The sequence below is a fragment of the Notolabrus celidotus genome, chromosome 22 (assembly GCF_009762535.1).
Source record: "Notolabrus celidotus isolate fNotCel1 chromosome 22, fNotCel1.pri, whole genome shotgun sequence".
Classification (NCBI taxonomy): Eukaryota; Metazoa; Chordata; class Actinopteri; order Labriformes; family Labridae; genus Notolabrus; species Notolabrus celidotus.
Window position 1 is genome coordinate 23,366,882 of NC_048293.1, and position 19,036 is coordinate 23,385,917.

The following is a 19,036-nucleotide window of genomic DNA, read 5'->3' on the forward strand; positions in this document are numbered from 1 at the left end:
GAGGTGTTTCGGGCGTGTCCGTCTGGGAGGAGGCCACAGGGAAGACCCAGGACACACTGGCGAGATTATATGCACCTGGGAGCGCCTCGGTATCCTCCCACAAAGTGATGGATTTTAGTTTAGGCATATCTTGAGGGGTGAATTTGTCTTCATTGTTGATCTGAACATAAAGACACTCCATCAGACTTTCAGCCATTGTTATCTGAGGTGTATGTTGTCGTTCATGATCCCAGAGGCCTCCTCATCCATGGAGTCATTTTCATGCTTCAGGCGGCCTTAAATCCGCAGGCTCAAGATCCTTAGGTCATAACGTAGTGCATGTCCAGGCCTCAACATGTGAGGACAGAATCGAAGGAAGAAGTAAACATCAACAGAGTAAACATGACGTTAGAACACAGAAGCAGACGTAACAAAAGCATGCAAACTGAATTCTTAACCGCTGTTTGGTCACGATGCTCCCCCTCGGCCAGGTGATCTTTTTTTGACTCATGTTTTGGAGATAATGAAGCGGTGTGCGTGTGTGTGTTTGTGTTTGTGTTTGTTTGCGAGACCCACCTGAGGCGTCACAGCTGGGGGTTTGAACAGAACTAGGCCACGCTTCGCCTGAAGTGAGTGAATATTTAACCCATCACAGCTGCGACGGCGAACGCGTGACCGAGGGCAGGAACGGGACTCTGCTCATTTCATATTCAGACCGTGGAGTGGTTGCGGATGCCAGATGTCTTTGCATGTTTCCCTAACACCGTAAAATTAATCACAACACCACGCTTAAGTTAACCCTGATAATGTGTGCACCCACCTGTGTCCTGTCATTGTTGACAAGTGTTGAAGCGCTGTAGCTACCAGTTTGACACGCTCACATAAATCAGCAGATTGTGGTGCAGACGGCTGCCATCATTATCATCACTAAACAGCTGGGATATTATCCATAATTAGAGGCTTTAGTAAATGGAGTCTTTTTCACCTCATTTAATGAATTAACTCCTCTCTTGTGGGAAACCTGGCACGTTCTTCTCTTGGAGAGCTTCAGTGTGACAAACATATTTCCCTGCAAACATCGAGGGCCAAGTCTTTTGTCTCTGGAACAACTCTTTCTTTCTGTCAACAATAATTAATTCACGTTTCATTATTCTGTCTTTCACCGTGCTCAATCTGTGGAGCACTGAAGCTATTCTCAGCACACATATGTCGTCATGTCAAGGTCCATGGCACGAAAACACAAGATTAAGCATGAAAGCGTTTAATGCATTTTAATAATTACATTTAATCCAGCATCTGGTGTAGAGAGCTGCTTCTTATCCTACAGTATCCATACTGCATGATGTGTGAGTTGCCAGTGATGCCTCCTGTACAGAGGAGAGGGATTAGTAATTAATAGAGGCTGAAGCTTCTGGTTGTAAGATGAGGTCTAAAAATAATTCCCAGTGAAACTGTGGCAGTACTTAACGACCGCTTTGCAACCATACACTAAAGTACTAAAGCACACTGAGGGGGGAATTCACTAAGACTGGACTACAGCCACTAAAAGCTCCATGAAGTGGGCATAAATCCGTCTCAAGGTCTGGTTCACAAAGCAAACTGTGCTGATGATATTCAGGCCCGAACAGAATCACAAAGTCCTGCAGCTCTGTGCGCTTAGCTCCTGTTAATCAATCAATCAATCAATCCATCAATCAATCAACCCATCCATCCATCCATCCATCTTTATTTATATAACCCATCATCAAGACCGGATAAGATCCAGTCCCATCTTACAGACAGGACTCAGTCTGATCTCATCTTAATCCACCATGAGCAGAGCACTTTGCAGCATTTAGCAAGTTACAGTGGCAAGGACAAACTTCCTTTAACAGGCAGAAACCTCCAGCAGGACCAGACTCATGTTAGACACACATCTGCTGAGACCTACCCTGTTGGAGAGGGGATAGAGGGAGATGAAGAGAGAGAGAGATGATAGTGGAGAGACAGATAGTAGTAGTTGTAGCAGCTGGAGTCTGGTATGTCCACAGCAGCAGAGGTCCAGAGGAACCTACGAGACAAGGGAGCTCAGGGACTCCAGAAAGGTCTATGGTTAGTGACTTTAATGGGACAGGAAGAGTTAAAGGAAAAGACAGGCAGAGAGGAGAGAGAGGGAAAGACAGGATCCCAATGTGTCAGTCTAAGCCTATAGCAGCATCACAAAGAGCTGGTCCAAAACCTAAAGTGTGTCAGGGGCAGTTTTGGAGAGACTTGCATACAGAAAAACCACAAGTTACACTGCAAGAAGGACTCAGAAACTACCGGCCAGTAGAATAATCTGTCAGAGTCATGCAGAGAAGGCCAGGCTTTTAGAGCAGGAACAGGTGTGCCTGGTCTCCTGCTGTGGGAGCAGCCGGCCTTCGAGCTGCACACCCTGCAGGACAGAGAGACGGTGACACACACCAAGACCTACAGAGTCTCCACAATGATGTAAATATGAGTTCAACTTCACGGCGGCATAAACGTTAAATCCTGCTCACAGACATTCAGCTCTTTCAGCGAGCAGCGCCCACATTGGAGAGTTTCTCCGTCTGTTTGATAATCCTGATGAGAACCTTACTGCTCCTTCATAAAAGGTTTAAACTGCAAAAAACAGGATTGGATTACCTGATTTAATCCAACATGTAACCTGTTTTCAAGATATTTCAAGATAATCCAGCAGCTCTAATCCAATCAGATTATGTTGAACGACTGAACCTGCGATGCTGTCGCTGTAAAAGACCTTCTCTCTGAGTTGCCTCCTCCTTTTCCTCAGGGCAGAGAGGGATCATCCGGTCAGAGTCGAAGCCTTTTGATGAGCGAGCCACATGTCAAACGACAAACTGAATCCTAACAACGTATTGATCTGTTTTATTTAGACTCTGAGGTTAAAGAGACTCAGACTGAGGGCTGTTAGACGAGTTTCTCATGGTGCAAAAAGACAAAGCTGAAGTCATCTGATGGATTGGAGAAACTTTTCAGCTTCATTATGAAGACAGAATAAAGTGAGAGTAAATCTAAGACAGCAGCATGTCCTCTCTGTGTGTGTTCCTGCTTTAAAGTGCCGCCATCACTTCTTCACCTCCCTTTGTGTCCCTCTCTTCCCACCTTGCAGCCGTTTTTGATGTTTCTGTGGTTAAAAACTAAAATCCTTCCTCTAAGATTGTGTTTTCTGTCTCCTCTCCTTCAGCCTGACGGACAACGGAGCAGGTTTACCTTATGACAAGGAGTCCATGGCCATCATCCACCTGAACAACACCACGGTCATGTACCTGAAAGAGGTCACCAAGTTCCTCGCCATCGTCTGCTTCCTCCGCAGGGAGAGCTTCGAGAGGAAAGGTCAGTCTCATTAGGTAGACAGGTTTTCACTGTACCTCATGTACAGTTGCAGTTCCTGGTTCAAAGAGCCGAACGTGAACAACACAAGAACCAGGTAACAGACGTCACTGCGGTCGTCTCAGCGTGAGTGTCTGCTTCAAACCCTCGCGAGGATCTCTTCTGCTGTGGACCGGATCCACCTGAGGGAGCGACGGCGTTTGATGAGTACATTCAGTGTGCGTTCGGTCAGCTGATCTGACTCCATGTAACGTCACCAGCGGTGTCGTCCAAGTTCACACAAAAAACAAGCTATTGCACGTTCATGCTTTTATCTGCATCTATATTCTCCTTCAGTTGAGCCCCCTATACTTCAGTCTGCAGCCCTTAATCACTGGCATTTACTAAACTACATGAAGTACTGTATCCTACTGTAGAATCATAGACAGGTGTTAAGAGTAAAAGACAAGAAAATCTGCAGCTATGAAAACTTAAAAACACACATCTAACTCTCCAACCTGTCAGCTGAATGTTTGGACAAATGATCCGACTTTAACGCCCCGGTACAGGGGAAGCATCCCCTCAAATAGAAGAGCTGAGGGAACAGAAACACTACAGTGAACTATTCTTCATTCCCTAAAAGCTCCACCTCTCTGAACCCAGACCAGCCCGTTGGGGTCTGTCCTGATTCCTTCATAAAACTCCTCCAAATGTTCAAACAGCTGCTGCACAGGTACGCTCACTACATCTGGATTACTGGACCCATAAGCCCTGCTGTATGCCGGTTGGATGCCGTAAATCTGACTTCAGCTACAGGAAACACAGCCCTCTGTAACTCTCCATACTTCTCGGATCCTTCCGGAGTCTGAGCGGACGTTCTCTGCCTCCAGAGTAAACGTTGCAGACCTCCAGAGCGCGTTCATTTTAACTCGTTCACGCACTGCACTGATCACCTGTTGAACAAAGACTAGCGTGCCATAACTCCTTGTTCCCGTCTCAGCTCTTTGGAAATGTGTTGCCTACCTTTGTCTGTCCCGGCACACTCTCCTGGTCTTTGGAGGGTCACATGTTGAAGCTCAGAGCTGCTTTACCTGAGTGCTGTGAGCGTGAATCGGCTGCCTTACAGGATGAAAACATATAATCGGTGTGTGTGTCTGGTGTCTCTCTGCCTGTCAGCAGGATGAGTCAGAGCTGCTCAGCAGGTGTCAGCCTTCATCCTTTTGATGTCCTGAATGGCGTGGTCTACTTCAGCGTGTTTACCTTGGTTGCGGGTTGATTATTCTTGCATGAGTACATGTTTAGTTCAGGAGTCTTGTTGAGGAGCTGCTTTGAAGTCTGAAATGTTTCTCTCAGGCCGGTTTCAGTCTCAGTGCTGAGAGCTGTGAGCTGCTGGTCCTGATGAGGACCGGCAGGTAAAACAGTGTGGCTTAAGAAACCTCTCATGGCATTGAAGAAGTGTGTGGGCTCTTTTTTATATCGGCCTATACCTAAGTGATCTTGTTCATATTTTTCATATGATGTCACACACGTATGGCCCCGCCCCCCTGGAGGACAAGACAGGCTTCCTACTACAAGCTGCAGGGAAACGACTGAACTCTGCTGCCGACTACGTGTGTAAACACTTTTAAATATCTGATGGTTGTTGTTCAGTTATATGACGAGGAGACAAGCCGGGTTCTGCTTCTTAAGAATCCATCAGAGAAAGAAAACCCTGAGAGGAGGAGATGTGGATTCATTCTATGAGACGCTCCTCTGTCCCTGCTGAGGGAACAAAACAAGGATCAAAGTCCACACGTCTTTGAGGAACATTCATAAACAGTAAGTTGAGGTAAACACAGAGTATTTTACTTGTTGACACCGCTTGCAAACCAGCTAACGCTAGTTTAGTAATAACATCTCTGTTTTCACAGCCGGACTCTTTGATCCTGACAGTCTGGAGATAAAGTGGTCTGAGGTGAGGTGAGGAGAAGGTTCATTTTTAGTGTGGAGGCTTGAAGAGATGGTTTAACACGTCTGCATGAACGATATCAGTCACCTTTGATCTGATGAGGAAGAGTTTCTCACCCTACATCTCAAACTGCAGCGTTACTGACCCGACCGGATCCTAAACACATCTTTTATTCTGTGCAGTGGTGGACAGCAACAGAGTAAATTTACTTAAGTACAGTACTTAAGTACAGTTTTTGAGTATCTGTACTTTACTTGAGTATTATTTTTTGTGGATACTTATTACTTTAACTCCACTACATTTGGAAGACAATTATTGTACTTTTTACTCCACTACATTTCTATCTGACTTTAGTTACTCACTACTTTAGCTTTAAAGTCAGCTCATGAATTTCCTTCTCTTCTCTGAAATCTGATCTTAAAGGTGACATATGCTTTTTTCATCAATATATATTGGTCTAAGAGGTCCCCAAAACATGTCTTTAAAGTTTATGCTCAAAAAAACACTTTGAAATCAGATTTTGGCATGCCTGAAAATCCCTCTTCTTCAGTCCTCCTCAGTTTTCCCTCTGACCACGCCCCCTCCGGAAGTGGATGTGCCTCGGCTCTCCAGCACGTTGATCTAATGTTTACATGTTGGCTGGATATACACGGCTGCTCAGAGATCGCGTTACTTCAACCCTCTGAATCTGATCCAGAATCTGATCCTGACGGAGAGGCGCCTGCAGCAGGACCTTTCTGAACCATTGGTCACAGATTTAGTGTTTCTTGTTGTTTTATTTGTCAGTATGTCGACGTGTGTCTTGGTACACAGCTACGAACATGTAGCTATGTGGCTATGCTAACTAGTGCTAGCACTTATCCATGATAAATAAAAATCATCCACTAGATCTTCAAATCTGCAGACGTGGGGTGTAAAACCGACCTCTGCCAGAAAGGCAGCAGGACCTTTTATGAAGGATTGGTCACAGATTTAGTGTTTCTTGTTGTTTTATTTGTCAGTATGTCGACGTGTGTCTTGGTACACAGCTACAGCTACAGCTATGAACATGTAGCTATGTGGCTATGCTAACTAGCGCTAGCACTTATCCATGATAAATAAAAATCATCCTCTAGATCTTCAAATCTGCAGACGTGGGGAGTAAAACCGACCTCTGCCAGAAAGGCAGCAGGACCTTTTATGAAGGATTGGTCACAGATTCTGTGTCTCTTGTTGTTTTATTTGTCAGTATGTTGACGTGTGTCTTGGTACACAGCTACAGCTACGACATGTAAATAAAAATCTTCCACTAGATCTTCAAATCTGCAGACGTGGGGAGTAAAACCGACCTTTGTGTTTATTAAGACAGCCTACAACTAGCATGCCTCCCTCCTAAGCTCCTTGTTAGCACACATTTGTGCAGGTAATGAAAAACGGAGGAGGAGTTGAGTTGTATTTTATACAGTCTATGGGCTGAACAAGCTCCGAGCTCTGACTCCGTGACAGACACATTTACAGAAAGGTCTAGAAATCAAAACAGGGGCAGAATGGATTTTTTTCATTCTCGGGGGGTTTGTAGACAGGGACACATATTTCAGGTAAAGAACCATTAAAAAGTCAATTTTGCATGATACGTAACCTTTAAGACAGTAAACTGTGTTTGTGTAGTTCTGTTTGTCTCAGTGGTTTAGTCGTACCTGTATATCTTGCGTCTCCACGGTTGAACGTGGAGCAAACACAGAGCATGTTTCACTCAGATCAGGCAGATCATTTAGAGGTGGTATTGATGGCTATAATTCTCCACCTGAGCACCCATGGTCGTATCTTCAGCCTGTTAGAAGTTTTTGAAACGTTCTCCATGTTTCCCACTCTGCCCAAACATACAAACATTCACAATCCAACCCCAGAAAGCGTGTTGAGCTACGTAACATTTGTTTCATTCCAGATGAACATTTCAAACTGAGTTGTCTGTGGAGTAACTTAGTGTCTGCTTTTATTCCATGGTATAGTTTTTAGAGATTTCAAGTAATGGTTTCTAAATAAACATAATGTAACAGAATGTACTCCTGTGTTTTCTTGACTGCATTTATGTATTGTGAAAATACGTTTTAAGATATTTTAAGAAGTACTTTGAATACTTAAGTATTTTTAAAACCAAGTACTCTAGTACTTTTAACTCAAGTAATAATCTGATGGAACAACTTTCACTTGTATTGGAGTAATATTTCACCAGGAGTATCTATACTTTGACTTAAGTAATGAAGATGTGTACTTTGTCCACCACTGATTCTGTGTTAATGTGTTCATCAGTCTGGTTCCAACCTGATCATGTTTGGAAAGTATGTGAAGATTTCTCCTTCAGTCTCTTTAAACTCCAACAAATGACTGTTTCCTGAACTACGAGCACAGTTTATCATCTTTATTACTAAAAGCACTGAGGTGGACCTTCTCTTGACTAACTTTGGATAAAGTTTTGTAGCTTGCCTTCAGAATACTTCAGGGCTTCCTTATGAAGCATGCCTCTGAAAGACGAGGTTAGAGCTTCGGTGTATGAAGAGGAGGGAGAGTCCCTGGCTCTCTTGATGGTGATTTATTTAGACTTAAATTCAAAGTTAGTTTAATAATCCATCAGTGATGCAGCCTGTGGGAGATCTCCTCTTTCACAGCATTGATTTAAACTCTGGGCTGTTCCCCGGCTGTGACAGCGCTCCCTCTGAGGCTCAGGTAGAGAACGCCACAAGCATCCTAATTATGTCTTTACTTTAAGGTGTGAAAGGAGCTGTGAGAAACACGTCTGTGAGAGATGTGTAGTGTGAGCAATAATGAGAAAAATGTGTCATTTAAAAAAAAAAAAGCCCGAAGTCTGAGGTCTGTGTGGCTGCCGTCAGCCCGGTCTGTCTGCACGGCCCTTCATTTACATTCAGCTGTGTGCACGGAGAGAGAGAGAGAGAGAGAGAGAGAGAGAGAAACATTTATAAACCTTAAAGTGTCTTTTTAAAAATCTAAATAAAAGTATTAAAGTAGTTTAATGAAGGCAGATTCATACAGGAGACTTTCAGCACACCTGATATTTTCTGATGCCTGAACGCTGCTCCTCCATGTTTGGTTCTGACTGGAGGCAGAAAGTCCGGGTTGATTGCTGGAATCAACAGTTTGTACACAAAAGTGCAGAGTATCGACAAACCCGAGTCGTCGGGTCAAACGAGCTGCACAGAGAAGTACAGGATCAATACGTCTGCAGGGTGTAAACGTCTCAAACTGTGGAGTCATTTCAGTCAAGCTGAGGAGCATCTGAACAAACACAAAATCAAAGCTTCAGCTTCCAGACATGTCAGAGCCCCCTCAGGTGGGTCCAGTCCTCAGGTGGGTCCAGTCCTCAGGTGGGTCCAGTCCACAGGTGGGTCTAGTCCTCAGGTGTGTCCAGTCCACAGGTGGGTCTAGTCCTCAGGTGGGTCTAGTCTTCAGTTACCTCTTTTCGACAAGCAAAGCACAAAGGTTATTTATTACAACTGAATGAATGATGAAACTTGACAGAAATCTTTGGCGTAAGGACTCTATGGGGATAATTTTGTGAGCGTAGGATGCATGAATTTGGCAGCTGAAGAAATTCCCCTAGAGTCCAGATACTGGTGGTGGTGGTTGATGAATTCCAGGAATTGAAGACTTGCAGAGACCAGGTGGAGATGGGGAGGTGGAGGGGTGCTCACCATCAATGCAAGATGGAACTAGCAGGAGAGAGAGACACATTTAATAAGACAGCAGAAAGTTGATAGGCTGACGATAAAGCGTGCCACTGAGCTATTGGATGACGCTGCTGCTGATTAGCCAATGACAGCTCTGGAGCATGCAGCTGGAAGCAGGTGAGCTATTGACTGAGGGAGAGGAGAGTTAAACAACTGCTGTGATTGCTTTATAGTCTTCCTGTCTGAACTTTCGCTCGAGCTACATTAGTCTCTTTTATTTTTTCCCTGCAGGACAATGGAGGAAACACGTTTGGTTTGTGTTTTTGATCACAGCAACCTCGCCCCTGACGTAAATGGTTCTCGGTTCTAGACCAGCAAAGAGTTTGAGCCGCTCTGGAACTGGTTTTCCCGTCCGGGAGCCGATTCACTCACAGTCCAAACACGAAAAAACGGTTCTCAATTTTGTACCAGGTTGCAAACATGTTCATTTCTGCTGTAAAGATCGGCTTTTTTAAATTGGCGTGTATGTGGTTTCTGGTACTTCCAGAGCCAGCCTCAAGTGGATCCTTGATGAACTGCAGTTTTTAGCACTTCCGCATTTGACTCATATTTTTAGACTGGAGGTTGCCGCTTGGGAGAAACACAGAAGCAGAAAAACAGAATCCACAAGCTCAAACTGAGCCGTGGATTCTGCACTGAACGGTCAGTATGACAGTGAGAACAGTTTGAATGTGCAGCAGCCTCGGGACAGACTTACCTCACACCCTGAAAGAATGGGCCTCAAGGTTGCTGCACACAACGGGCACGATGGGTCCCCCTCCATCCAATGTTTCAGGTCCTGGTGTGAAGGCAGCACGTGGTCGGTGTCCCTCTAACACGTGATGATCCTGCACCACAGGGCCTTCCAGCTGATAAGCTTCCTCCTCTCGACACTTTGCCACTGCACCCTCTGTCCCCGCTGAGCCTGAGCCACATCCTTGGAGCGTGAAGGATGTGAAGAAAGAGACATCCGAGTAAAAGTTTTGTTGGAGCTTCAGCTGACAGAGCGCCACACCTCTGCCCTCCTCAGGAACAACAAACAGTTCAGCTCTGCAGCTCCATGTCTCACTCACACACAGGGGAGCTGTGCTTTGAAAGAACTGAGGCATGCAGACTCAACCCGACACCCTTTATCTATTTTTATTTTTAGAAAGCACTTATTAAAGATTATAACCTTCACACAAAGAGAACAATTTCTTACATGTGGTGACTCTGCTAGAAAAAATCCCAAGAGTCACTTGAGACCATGACCTGTATGAATCCCAGCTGTGACGAGAGGCTTGAAAGAGAACGTTCAGTGAAAGTAAAAGTTCTCTGTTAAGAGTCATACAGCGTCTCTCTGATTTAAGCTCCATGCAGGGGAGAAACTTCCTCAGCTCACAGTGGACATTCGTACAGTGACTCTGCGTGATCACGGTCAGCTGTTGAAATGAGTCCGTACTCGTGCATATTCGTTCAGCGGTTTCACGCGAAGGCCAAGAATGAGCAGTTTTTAAGTGTAGGAGACCAGCTGGGTGAAAGTGAATAAAGTTCCTGGTTCAACAAACTGAACTTCTCTCCAGTTATTCACCCAATGGATGTGGAGTCCGGTGATAAACGGCAAGCACCGGCTCCTCTGCTAACGATCTGATCAGAGCCAGCAGGTAGTTTCGGACAATGACTCCAAACGATCCCGGTTTGAAACAGTCTTTGACACCGTGTCAGCAGGCAGAGGTGAAATGTGGAGAGCTACTTCAACAGATTGATTAAAGAAGTGAAACAGAGTCAGACTCACGAAACATCAGCTGGCAGGTTGTCCTAGAGTAAAGGTGCAGGACAGGATCGAGGGCCTGCTGGATTCTTTAAAGTCTGAGGTCAGACAGCAGCCCTGCACTCTGAGAGCGCTGCACGCCACACGGGATAAAAGGGTTTATGAGATCAGACAGGGATGAGAGGGCAGGAGTCATGTGAGGGACCTTGAGGTCTGATCTTAAATCAGTGGGGAGCCACTGCGGCAGAGACAGAATTGGTGCTTTGCACACACTGAAGCTGGTATTTTGGCCCATTCCTCCATGTAGATCTCCTCTAGAGCAGTGATGTTTTGGGGCTGTCGCTGGGCAACACGGACTTTCAACTCCCTCCACAAATTCTCTATGGGGTTGAGGTCTGGAGACTGGCTAGGCCACTCAAGGACCTTGAAATGCTTTTTACGGAGCCACTCCTTCGTTGCCCGAGCGGTGTGTTTGGGATCATTGTCATGCTGGAAGACCCAGCCACGTTCCATCTTCAATGCTCTCACTGATGGAAGGAGGTTTTGGCTTAAAATCTCACGATACATGACCCTGTTCATTCTTCCCTTAACACGGATCAGTCGTCCTGTCCCCTTTGCAGAAAAACAGCCCCAAAGCATGAGGTTTCCACCCCCATGCTTCACAGTAGGTATGGTGTTCTTGGGATGCAACCCAGCATTCTTCTTCCTCCAAACACGACGAGTTGAGTTTTTACCAAATAAGTTCTATTTTGGTTTCATCTGACCACATGATATTCTCCCAATCCTCTTCTGGATCATCCGTATGCTCTCTGGCAAACTTCAGACGGGCCTGGACATGTACTGGTTTAAGCAGGGGTACACGCCTGGCGCTGCAGGATTTGAGTCCCTCTTGGCGTAGTGTGTTACTGATGGTAGCCTTTGTTACTTTGGTCCCAGCTCTCTGCAGGTCATTCATCAGGTCCCTCTGTGTAGTTCTGGGATTTTTGCTCACCGTTCTCATGATCATTTTGACCCCACGGGATGAGATCTTGCGTGGGGCCCCAGATCGAAGGAGATTATCAATGGTCTTGTATGTCTTCCATTTTTCTACAATTGCTCCCACAGTTGATTTATTCACACCAACCTGCTTGTCTATTGTAGATTCACTCTTCCCAGCCTGGTGCAGGTCCACAATTTTCTTCCTGGTGTCCTTCGACAGCTCTTTAGTCTTGTCCATGGTTGAGTTTGGAGTCTGACTGTTTGAGGCTGTGGACAGGTGTCTTTTATACAGATAACCAGTTCAAACAGGTGCCATTAATACAGGTAACCAGTGGAGGACAGAAGAGCTTCTTAAAGAAGAAGTTACAGGTCTGTGAGAGACAGAAATCTTGCTTGTTTGTGGGTGACCAAATACTTATTTCCCACCATAATTTACAAATAAATTCTTTAAAAATCCTACAATGTGATTTCCTGGATTTTTTTTTTCTCATTTTGTCTCTCATAGTTGAAGTGTACCTCTAATGAAAATTATAGACCTCTCTCATCTTTCTAAGTGGGAGAACTTGCAAAATCAGTGGCTGACTAAATAATTTTTTACCCCACTGTAACATAACACAAACCACTTTCAAGATTTGATCCAATCTGAAAGTTTTAATCTGATCAGATGAACTGTGAGCAGCTTGACTGTGCAAGGCCGAACAAAAGGAAAGCAGAGGTGGTCAAATCCTGCTCACATCCCGCCGCTCAAACACGAGCACACGTGCTGTGAGTCATTAAGTCCAAATCATCCGGGGAATAATCGTGCCCGTTTTGTGTTGAACAGACGTGACTTTCTGAAACGTTGTTCCGAGAGCGAGCCTGCAGCTTTCAGTAATAATTAGTTTAACGCTGTGAAATGCATAAAGGGATTATCTGCAGCTTCTTAATCTCTTGCTGTGTTACGCATGAACTCTGCGTTTAGCAAAGACTGATGACACACAGCCAGTGACACTCTGTCTGAGTGAACCTGACTCTCTGAGCCCGTTTCCGACGCAGACTGATTGTAATGAAAGAATAAATAATTCAATCTGATGAAAGTCCGCTGGAGAGATGATTAGTGTACTTGTCCTCCATGCATCCTCTGTCATCATGATTTATTAAGACACAGAAACTCCTTGGTGTTTATCTGCGATGTGCTGAGCTCTTTTTGTTCCTCTGCAGTTTAGTGTTCTGATGTTCTCCGCCGCATGTTCCTCAGTAACGAGGGGATGGTAACGCTCAGCGACTGACATCACTGAAGCTGTTTTTCTCTTTTCTTTGAGATTAAAAATCCCTGGGGAGATCCTCTTCTGCTCAGCCTCACATCCAAGGAGAGATTCAGGGAAGCACAGACCGGATGCTGTTTACAATCTGGTCTTTTAGAAACCTGGGCAGCTTTAATTCACTGATTTCATTGTATTCCCACAAAGTGTGTTCTGACAGTTTCAAGGAATTAAACTCAAACTTAGAGATGATGATTGAGCATAAACGTCTGATGAACATTTTTCCCTCCTTAAAGTAAATGTTAGCGTTCAAACGTAGAGTAGAGGTTGTTGTTTCCTGTCTGACTGTAAAGCTAATGTTAGCTCACGCTGCCTCATCACTCTCATACAAAACATCTACATTTTAAAGCAGCAGGAACTCATCATTCACGTAACAGAGCAGCCAGCTGCAAATTGCCTCTGACATCCAACCTCCACCAGAACCGTGTCTGGTCCGGGACTGCCAGACAGCTGGAGTCATGTGACCGAGGTTTTCCCACTGTAATAACTGAATCAAGGATTCTCCTCCTCCTCCTCCTCTCCTCATCCATGTTGTCTTTCTGGTCCTCTGAAAACCTCTGACCTGTTGGCCTGGTTCCGCTCATCATGACGGTTTGTTGTTGTAGTTAAGTGAAATACGATCTGGTGATAACACAGAGTGTTTTATTCTGAAAAGTAATCGGATGTTTTCATTTTGTTTTGGTGCCTGACTTCCTGTCCTGCTCCATCTGCTCTGTTGAGATTGATGCGTCGTGCTCCGGCATCTGGCAAAAATAGAAGTCTTGTGTATCTGATCCAGTGGGCTCCGACCTGCCTGATCAGAGACGCAGCCGGAACGCAATAGAGTGGATCCAGTGGAAGTTAACACATTGACTGGAATAGAAACCAACTGTGACAGATCAGAGACGGACTGGACACGGATCTGGTTGAATTTTGAGCCTGCAAAAGTAGTAAAGCTGTTCAGAGTTCCCTGAATCTGACATTCCTCCTCCCCACAGGTGTCCCCGGAGAGTCCACTTTAAAATCCCAAATGTATCCGAGCTAACAGAGGGACCGTGGACTGTCATAGACCTCACTCTGTCTTCTCTCTCTTTCCCTCAAAGGGCTCATCGACTACAACTTCCACTGCTTCAAGAACGCCATCCAGGAGGTTTTTGATGTTCGAGTGAAGGTTCAACAAAACCGTAAACTCCTCAGTCAGAGGCGGTGGAGCAAACTATCCATGACGAACGGCGGGATCAACAACCCAAACTGAGGACTGAGGACAGCCGAGAGTGCCTGAGCTGAGGCTCGGCAAACCAAGGAGACTCCTGCGTGCTCTTTAGCAAAGAGCTAAGATTTACACGCCAACATTTGTTTTTAAAGACACCACGAGGACTCGTTTTATCCTGCAGGCCTGATGTAGCAGGCGGTGTTTGGGGTCTTCATCAGTCAGTTCATAAGACGTGAACATAAACATGAGTAGGTTTTTGTGAATGAAACAGGGACTGGAAACATGTCTCTACCAACGAGGTGTTTTAAATATCAGCTGATCACGTGCATGTCATGCTCACTGCCGACCGATGACAGCTGCTTTTGTATTTCATTCTGGTTTTTGGATATAGGATTTTTCTTTGAGTAAGAGACGGGGATGACACACAGCAAAGGGTTGGACTCACACCCGGATCATCTGGAGAAGTCCTTCATGGTGGTCTCAGCTCGCTTCAAATCCAACCCTGGAGCGGTTTGATGGCAGTGAGACCACAATCCACCGTGAGACCAGAACAACCAGCTGCTGGACTCATCCCTCTCCAGTGGTAGGGTGTAGTGTTAAAAGCAGTAAAGCAATTACTTTTACAACCCTGAGAAGAGACGCTTCTTCTTTATGTTATTGATTTCTTTAAATTGTCACAAAGATTTGGAGGTCAAAGGTTACTGTGACCTCACATCCATCCCGTTCTCATCAAGGTGAAGTCAGAGTAACACAGAGGGACATTTTGACCTCTGGTTTATTTGTATGTTTCTGATCACTGAGTCATGTGATTGGTTAGTTTCACATTTATCCAGTCAGGAAGTCGTTCGGTGTCGAAGATGAGGAAGTGGACAATTTAAGTCTTATTTATTAGAATCTTTTTATATGTTTTTCTGTCTCCACGTACCATAAATACTTTGACGACTGACGCTGAAGTACACAGGTTTAGTAATTTGCTTTGCTTTCGAATTATGTCCAAATCACAGAGTGCCAATAAAAGCACCTTAATGCCACAACAGCTACTAGCAGCCTCCTGCAGCACGGCCCAGAGGGTCGCTTTGAGCACCACGCCCTCGTTTACTCAGCCAGATGTAGTGAGGACTTTTCGGAGTGCCACCCCTCCGTTCACACCCGGGTATAGGAAGACAGAAATCTGGACCTCTCTGACATATCAGATGTTGCAATGTTACAATGTTACAATGTCATTTAGCAGACGCTTTTATCCAAAGCGACGAAGAACACAAAGCAAGCAAAGATCTAGACAAGAGGAAACAAGATCAGTAAGAGTAACAAAGTACTTCAAGTCAATTTGGGTGCAGGTACTGCCAAGCAGTGTAAAGGCAATGCACAAAAGTAAGTAAGGAATTTATTTGGGTAAGATTCTGTGTTCATGCCTTATTTATAGAGCAAGCTATAAGCTGTCAAACATGCATTCAATAGTTGTGATTTAGGCATCATATTTCTCATCAGATATACATTTTTATATTACATCCATACAGGATCACACTAAAGCCGATGCAGCATTTATATCATTGCACTTTTTGTGTTTGTGTATTTGCCCTTAGTACTTCCTAGAACGTTTATGTTTGTTTTAAGGCAATATTTCCATGCAGACGTGGATAAGGGCATCATTGGTATAAAAAAGAGGGGAGTTGAGGAGTAAAGGTAAGTTGTTGTAACAGCACTAATGAATACTGTTGACTGTAAACATCCAATCAAAAAACATCAACACAATGACGCTTGAGGGTTCAAGTTTCTTACAGAAACTCAACCTAACATCAAGTATCTATAGAACACAGATTCCCAGAGTAGAGCAGGACAGTGCGAGTCAACTGTATCTGGAAGACATGATCTGCCACTGGGGACAACAGTGGAGAACAGTCTAGCTAAGTGCATAGTGCTACCTAAAGAGGTGGGGCTTTAGCTGTCTTTTGAAAGTAGAGAGGGACTCTGCAGATCCAATGGAGTTGCAGATGTTTTAAATTTTATATTTTGAGCCCGTTTAGTTCCCGTATCGAGCCGACAGGACAGTGGACGGAGGAGGCACAAAGGGCTGTGGGAATCTAAGCCGCCTGTTCTGAGGGCGGAGCCAAACCGGCACCCTTACAGACACCTTTTTAACAAGTAGGTTAATAGTGTATCACCATGTCAGCCTGCTGTCATCTCCTCTGCTTTTGAAGAGTTCGAGTTCTCAGTTTGAACCACTAAAAGTCTGTGGTGGAAATCTGGAAATCTGGAAATGATAGACTCAAACTACAACGGTTTGTCCTTGTGAGCTTTATTCCGGCCTTCAGTGAGCTTTGCAAAGCAGTCAGCTGGCAGAGTGATCTTACAACCGAGACAAGGTCTGCTCAACTGACCCAGATACAACACGTTACTTATTCTCTTCAGAGAATAAGATTAAACACATCATTAAACATCTTCAAACAAGAGAGCTTTTTATGACCTCTTGCTTCCTGGTCACCTTCCTGACGTCTCACCTTCTGGTCTGCTCCTCAGCCGTGGGAACAGATAACAGAATGCAAATCACAGAAGGTCTGGTATGTGTGAATGTTTCTAGCTTCTAATCAAAGCAAGAACAACACACTATCATGTCTGTATTTTTCCCATCACAAGTCTTTCTCTGAGAGGAGTCTGTGTGCTGAAGGACTTTTTAAAAGCTACATGTTTTATTCAAAGAGGAATGTCAGATATTTTATGACCATGTTTAACTGAATAACTACTTTAACTGTATGAACACAGCGGAGTGACACTGCTCGCATGATAAACATGGTCTGCTGTGTGATCAGAGAAGCTCACATTACTGTTTGATAACTTATTAATGTTCTGATTATTTATTTATGTTTGAGATTAAATCTGATTTAACATTGTTGGAGCTATTTGTTTATTTCTTGTATTTAGTTGTTTATTTATTTTAGAATGAATAAGCAGTATTAGTTGTTTAGATTTATCCAAACCTTTCTTTTTTTTATTGTTAATTTAAGTTAGATTTTGGGGATATATTTTTTGCTCGTCATTTGTTTAGTATAATTATATTTTTTGTATATTTAGGATTTATTTTGTTTGTTTAGCATTTAGGTATTGTGGGCACCTGAGGTTATTAGGTAGGTAGGTGGCAGAAGGCCTGCATGCACCTGGGTGGGCCTATGGTTTTTCACCAGCGCGAGAGGCAGCAGGAGCTGTGATTTTCCTTGTTCCTTTTGTTTGCTTGCTTGCCATCAAAATAAAACATTGGACATTGGTTTTCTTTTGCTGCTGAGTGTCCTGTTTTCTTGGCTGCATGAGTTCATGTTCATGATCAGTTGTTCCTGTGGCCTGTTGCAGCAGCTCTGCCTAAGTTGAGTCCTGCATTAGGGTGTAAAGTCCTCACGAATACAGACGTGTAAGGAGTTAGTTTGTAACTTAAAGGGATATTTCAGTTTTTTTGAAGTGGGGTCATATGAGTTACATTACACTAGTGCTCCTGTTAGCCACAATGAGTGCCGGTGAGCTCCGCTGCATGGACACGGATACACGCCGATCAGCTGTTTGGATCAACAAGCCCGTAGCAGGATCAAGTAGCGGTCTCGGTCTTTAAGTGAGTTAAACTCACTTTTCTGCTAATTTAAAAGATGCTACGCACCTGTCTTTATCCCGGCTGTTCAAACAAGCAAACCTCCTGTAAGACAGGGAACTCTGGATGATGAGTGATGCAGACTGGAGCCGTATGTGACTTGCTGGTATCCTCTGATTCAGAATGGTCCTGAAGTTGTCACTAAGTCCCTCTCCTGACAGCAGAAGCTCTCTGGGTTTGTTGGCATGGGCTCACAGTTTACACACCGGCACCACCAGGTAACGTGGGATCTCTCCTGCTCACTCGTTAGCACAGAACTTTCTCCCCTCTCTTCTTCGTTGGTACGTTGGGTCTGTATCTGGAGTTCTTCCTCTGTAAACTCTGGTTCATAGAGGTATCCTCTTGTGTCCACAGTAAACGGCATGTCATCGTCGCTGTGAGAATCACTAATTTCTGCAGTTTGTAGTTTTTTTTTTTTTTAAAGTTATATTTTTGGCCTTTTTTTGCTACAACAGCTGAAGAGAGACAGGAAATGTGGGGAGCAGAGAACGGGGGAAGACATGCAGGAAATGGTCGACCGACCGGGAATCGAACCGGCGACCCCTGCGACGAGGACTGTAGCCTCTGTATGTGGGGCGCTTAGACCGCTAGGCTACCAGCACCCCTGCAGTTTGTAGTTTTTGTTCCTAAAAGTGCAGACAGATCCAAACAGCTGATCGGCGTGTATCCGTGCTCATGCAGCGGAAGAACACCGGTCTGCGAGGTGCGTCTGAAAATAGTGCCAAAACAAAGGGGCTTTCTGAAGGCAAACTGACGAGCTCCAATTTTTTCTACTGGTGCATGCATTTGCACTGTGATGAGTGCCTGGACCATTTTTTCTTAACTTTGGCGAAATTACGCGAAATAGGCGACCCCGTCCGCAGAGAAAATATCCTAGCGTGCCTCCCGGTCCTCTGGGAATTTTCTCATTAAAGTGGAAGAGCTCACTGGCACTCATTGTGGCTAACAGGAGCACTAGTGTACTGTAACTCATACGACCCCACTTAAAAAAAAAACTGAAATATCCCTTTAAGTTGTGTCGTCGTTTGGTTTCACCGCAGAGACGTAAGGTTCATCTTAACTCGTAGACCGTAACATCCAAACTAACTAAAACTTTGTTACAGACATGATGTTTTCACTCCTTTTGACCAATCAGTGAACAGCTTTTTATTCTCAAGTGCTAACTCCCATTAGCCTCATTGCCTCTAAATAAGCTAACGGCTAATCATAGCTGCTGTAACTCC

The 19,036-nt window shown here is 44.6% G+C and overlaps 1 protein-coding gene across 1 annotated transcript in view; it reads left to right on the forward strand.

Annotated features, from left to right (window-relative positions):
* rragd (ras-related GTP binding D) overlaps window positions 1–17,070 on the forward strand; it is a 28,649-nt gene extending 11,579 nt beyond the window's left edge. Inside the window, exons 6-7 of the mRNA XM_034675063.1 lie at window positions 3,188–3,336; window positions 14,073–17,070. Coding sequence (XP_034530954.1) covers window positions 3,188–3,336; window positions 14,073–14,224 — 301 coding nt within the window. The 3' untranslated portion in view covers window positions 14,225–17,070. The remainder of the gene's footprint in view (window positions 1–3,187; window positions 3,337–14,072) is intronic.
* Window positions 17,071–19,036: the final 1,966 nt, after the last annotated feature.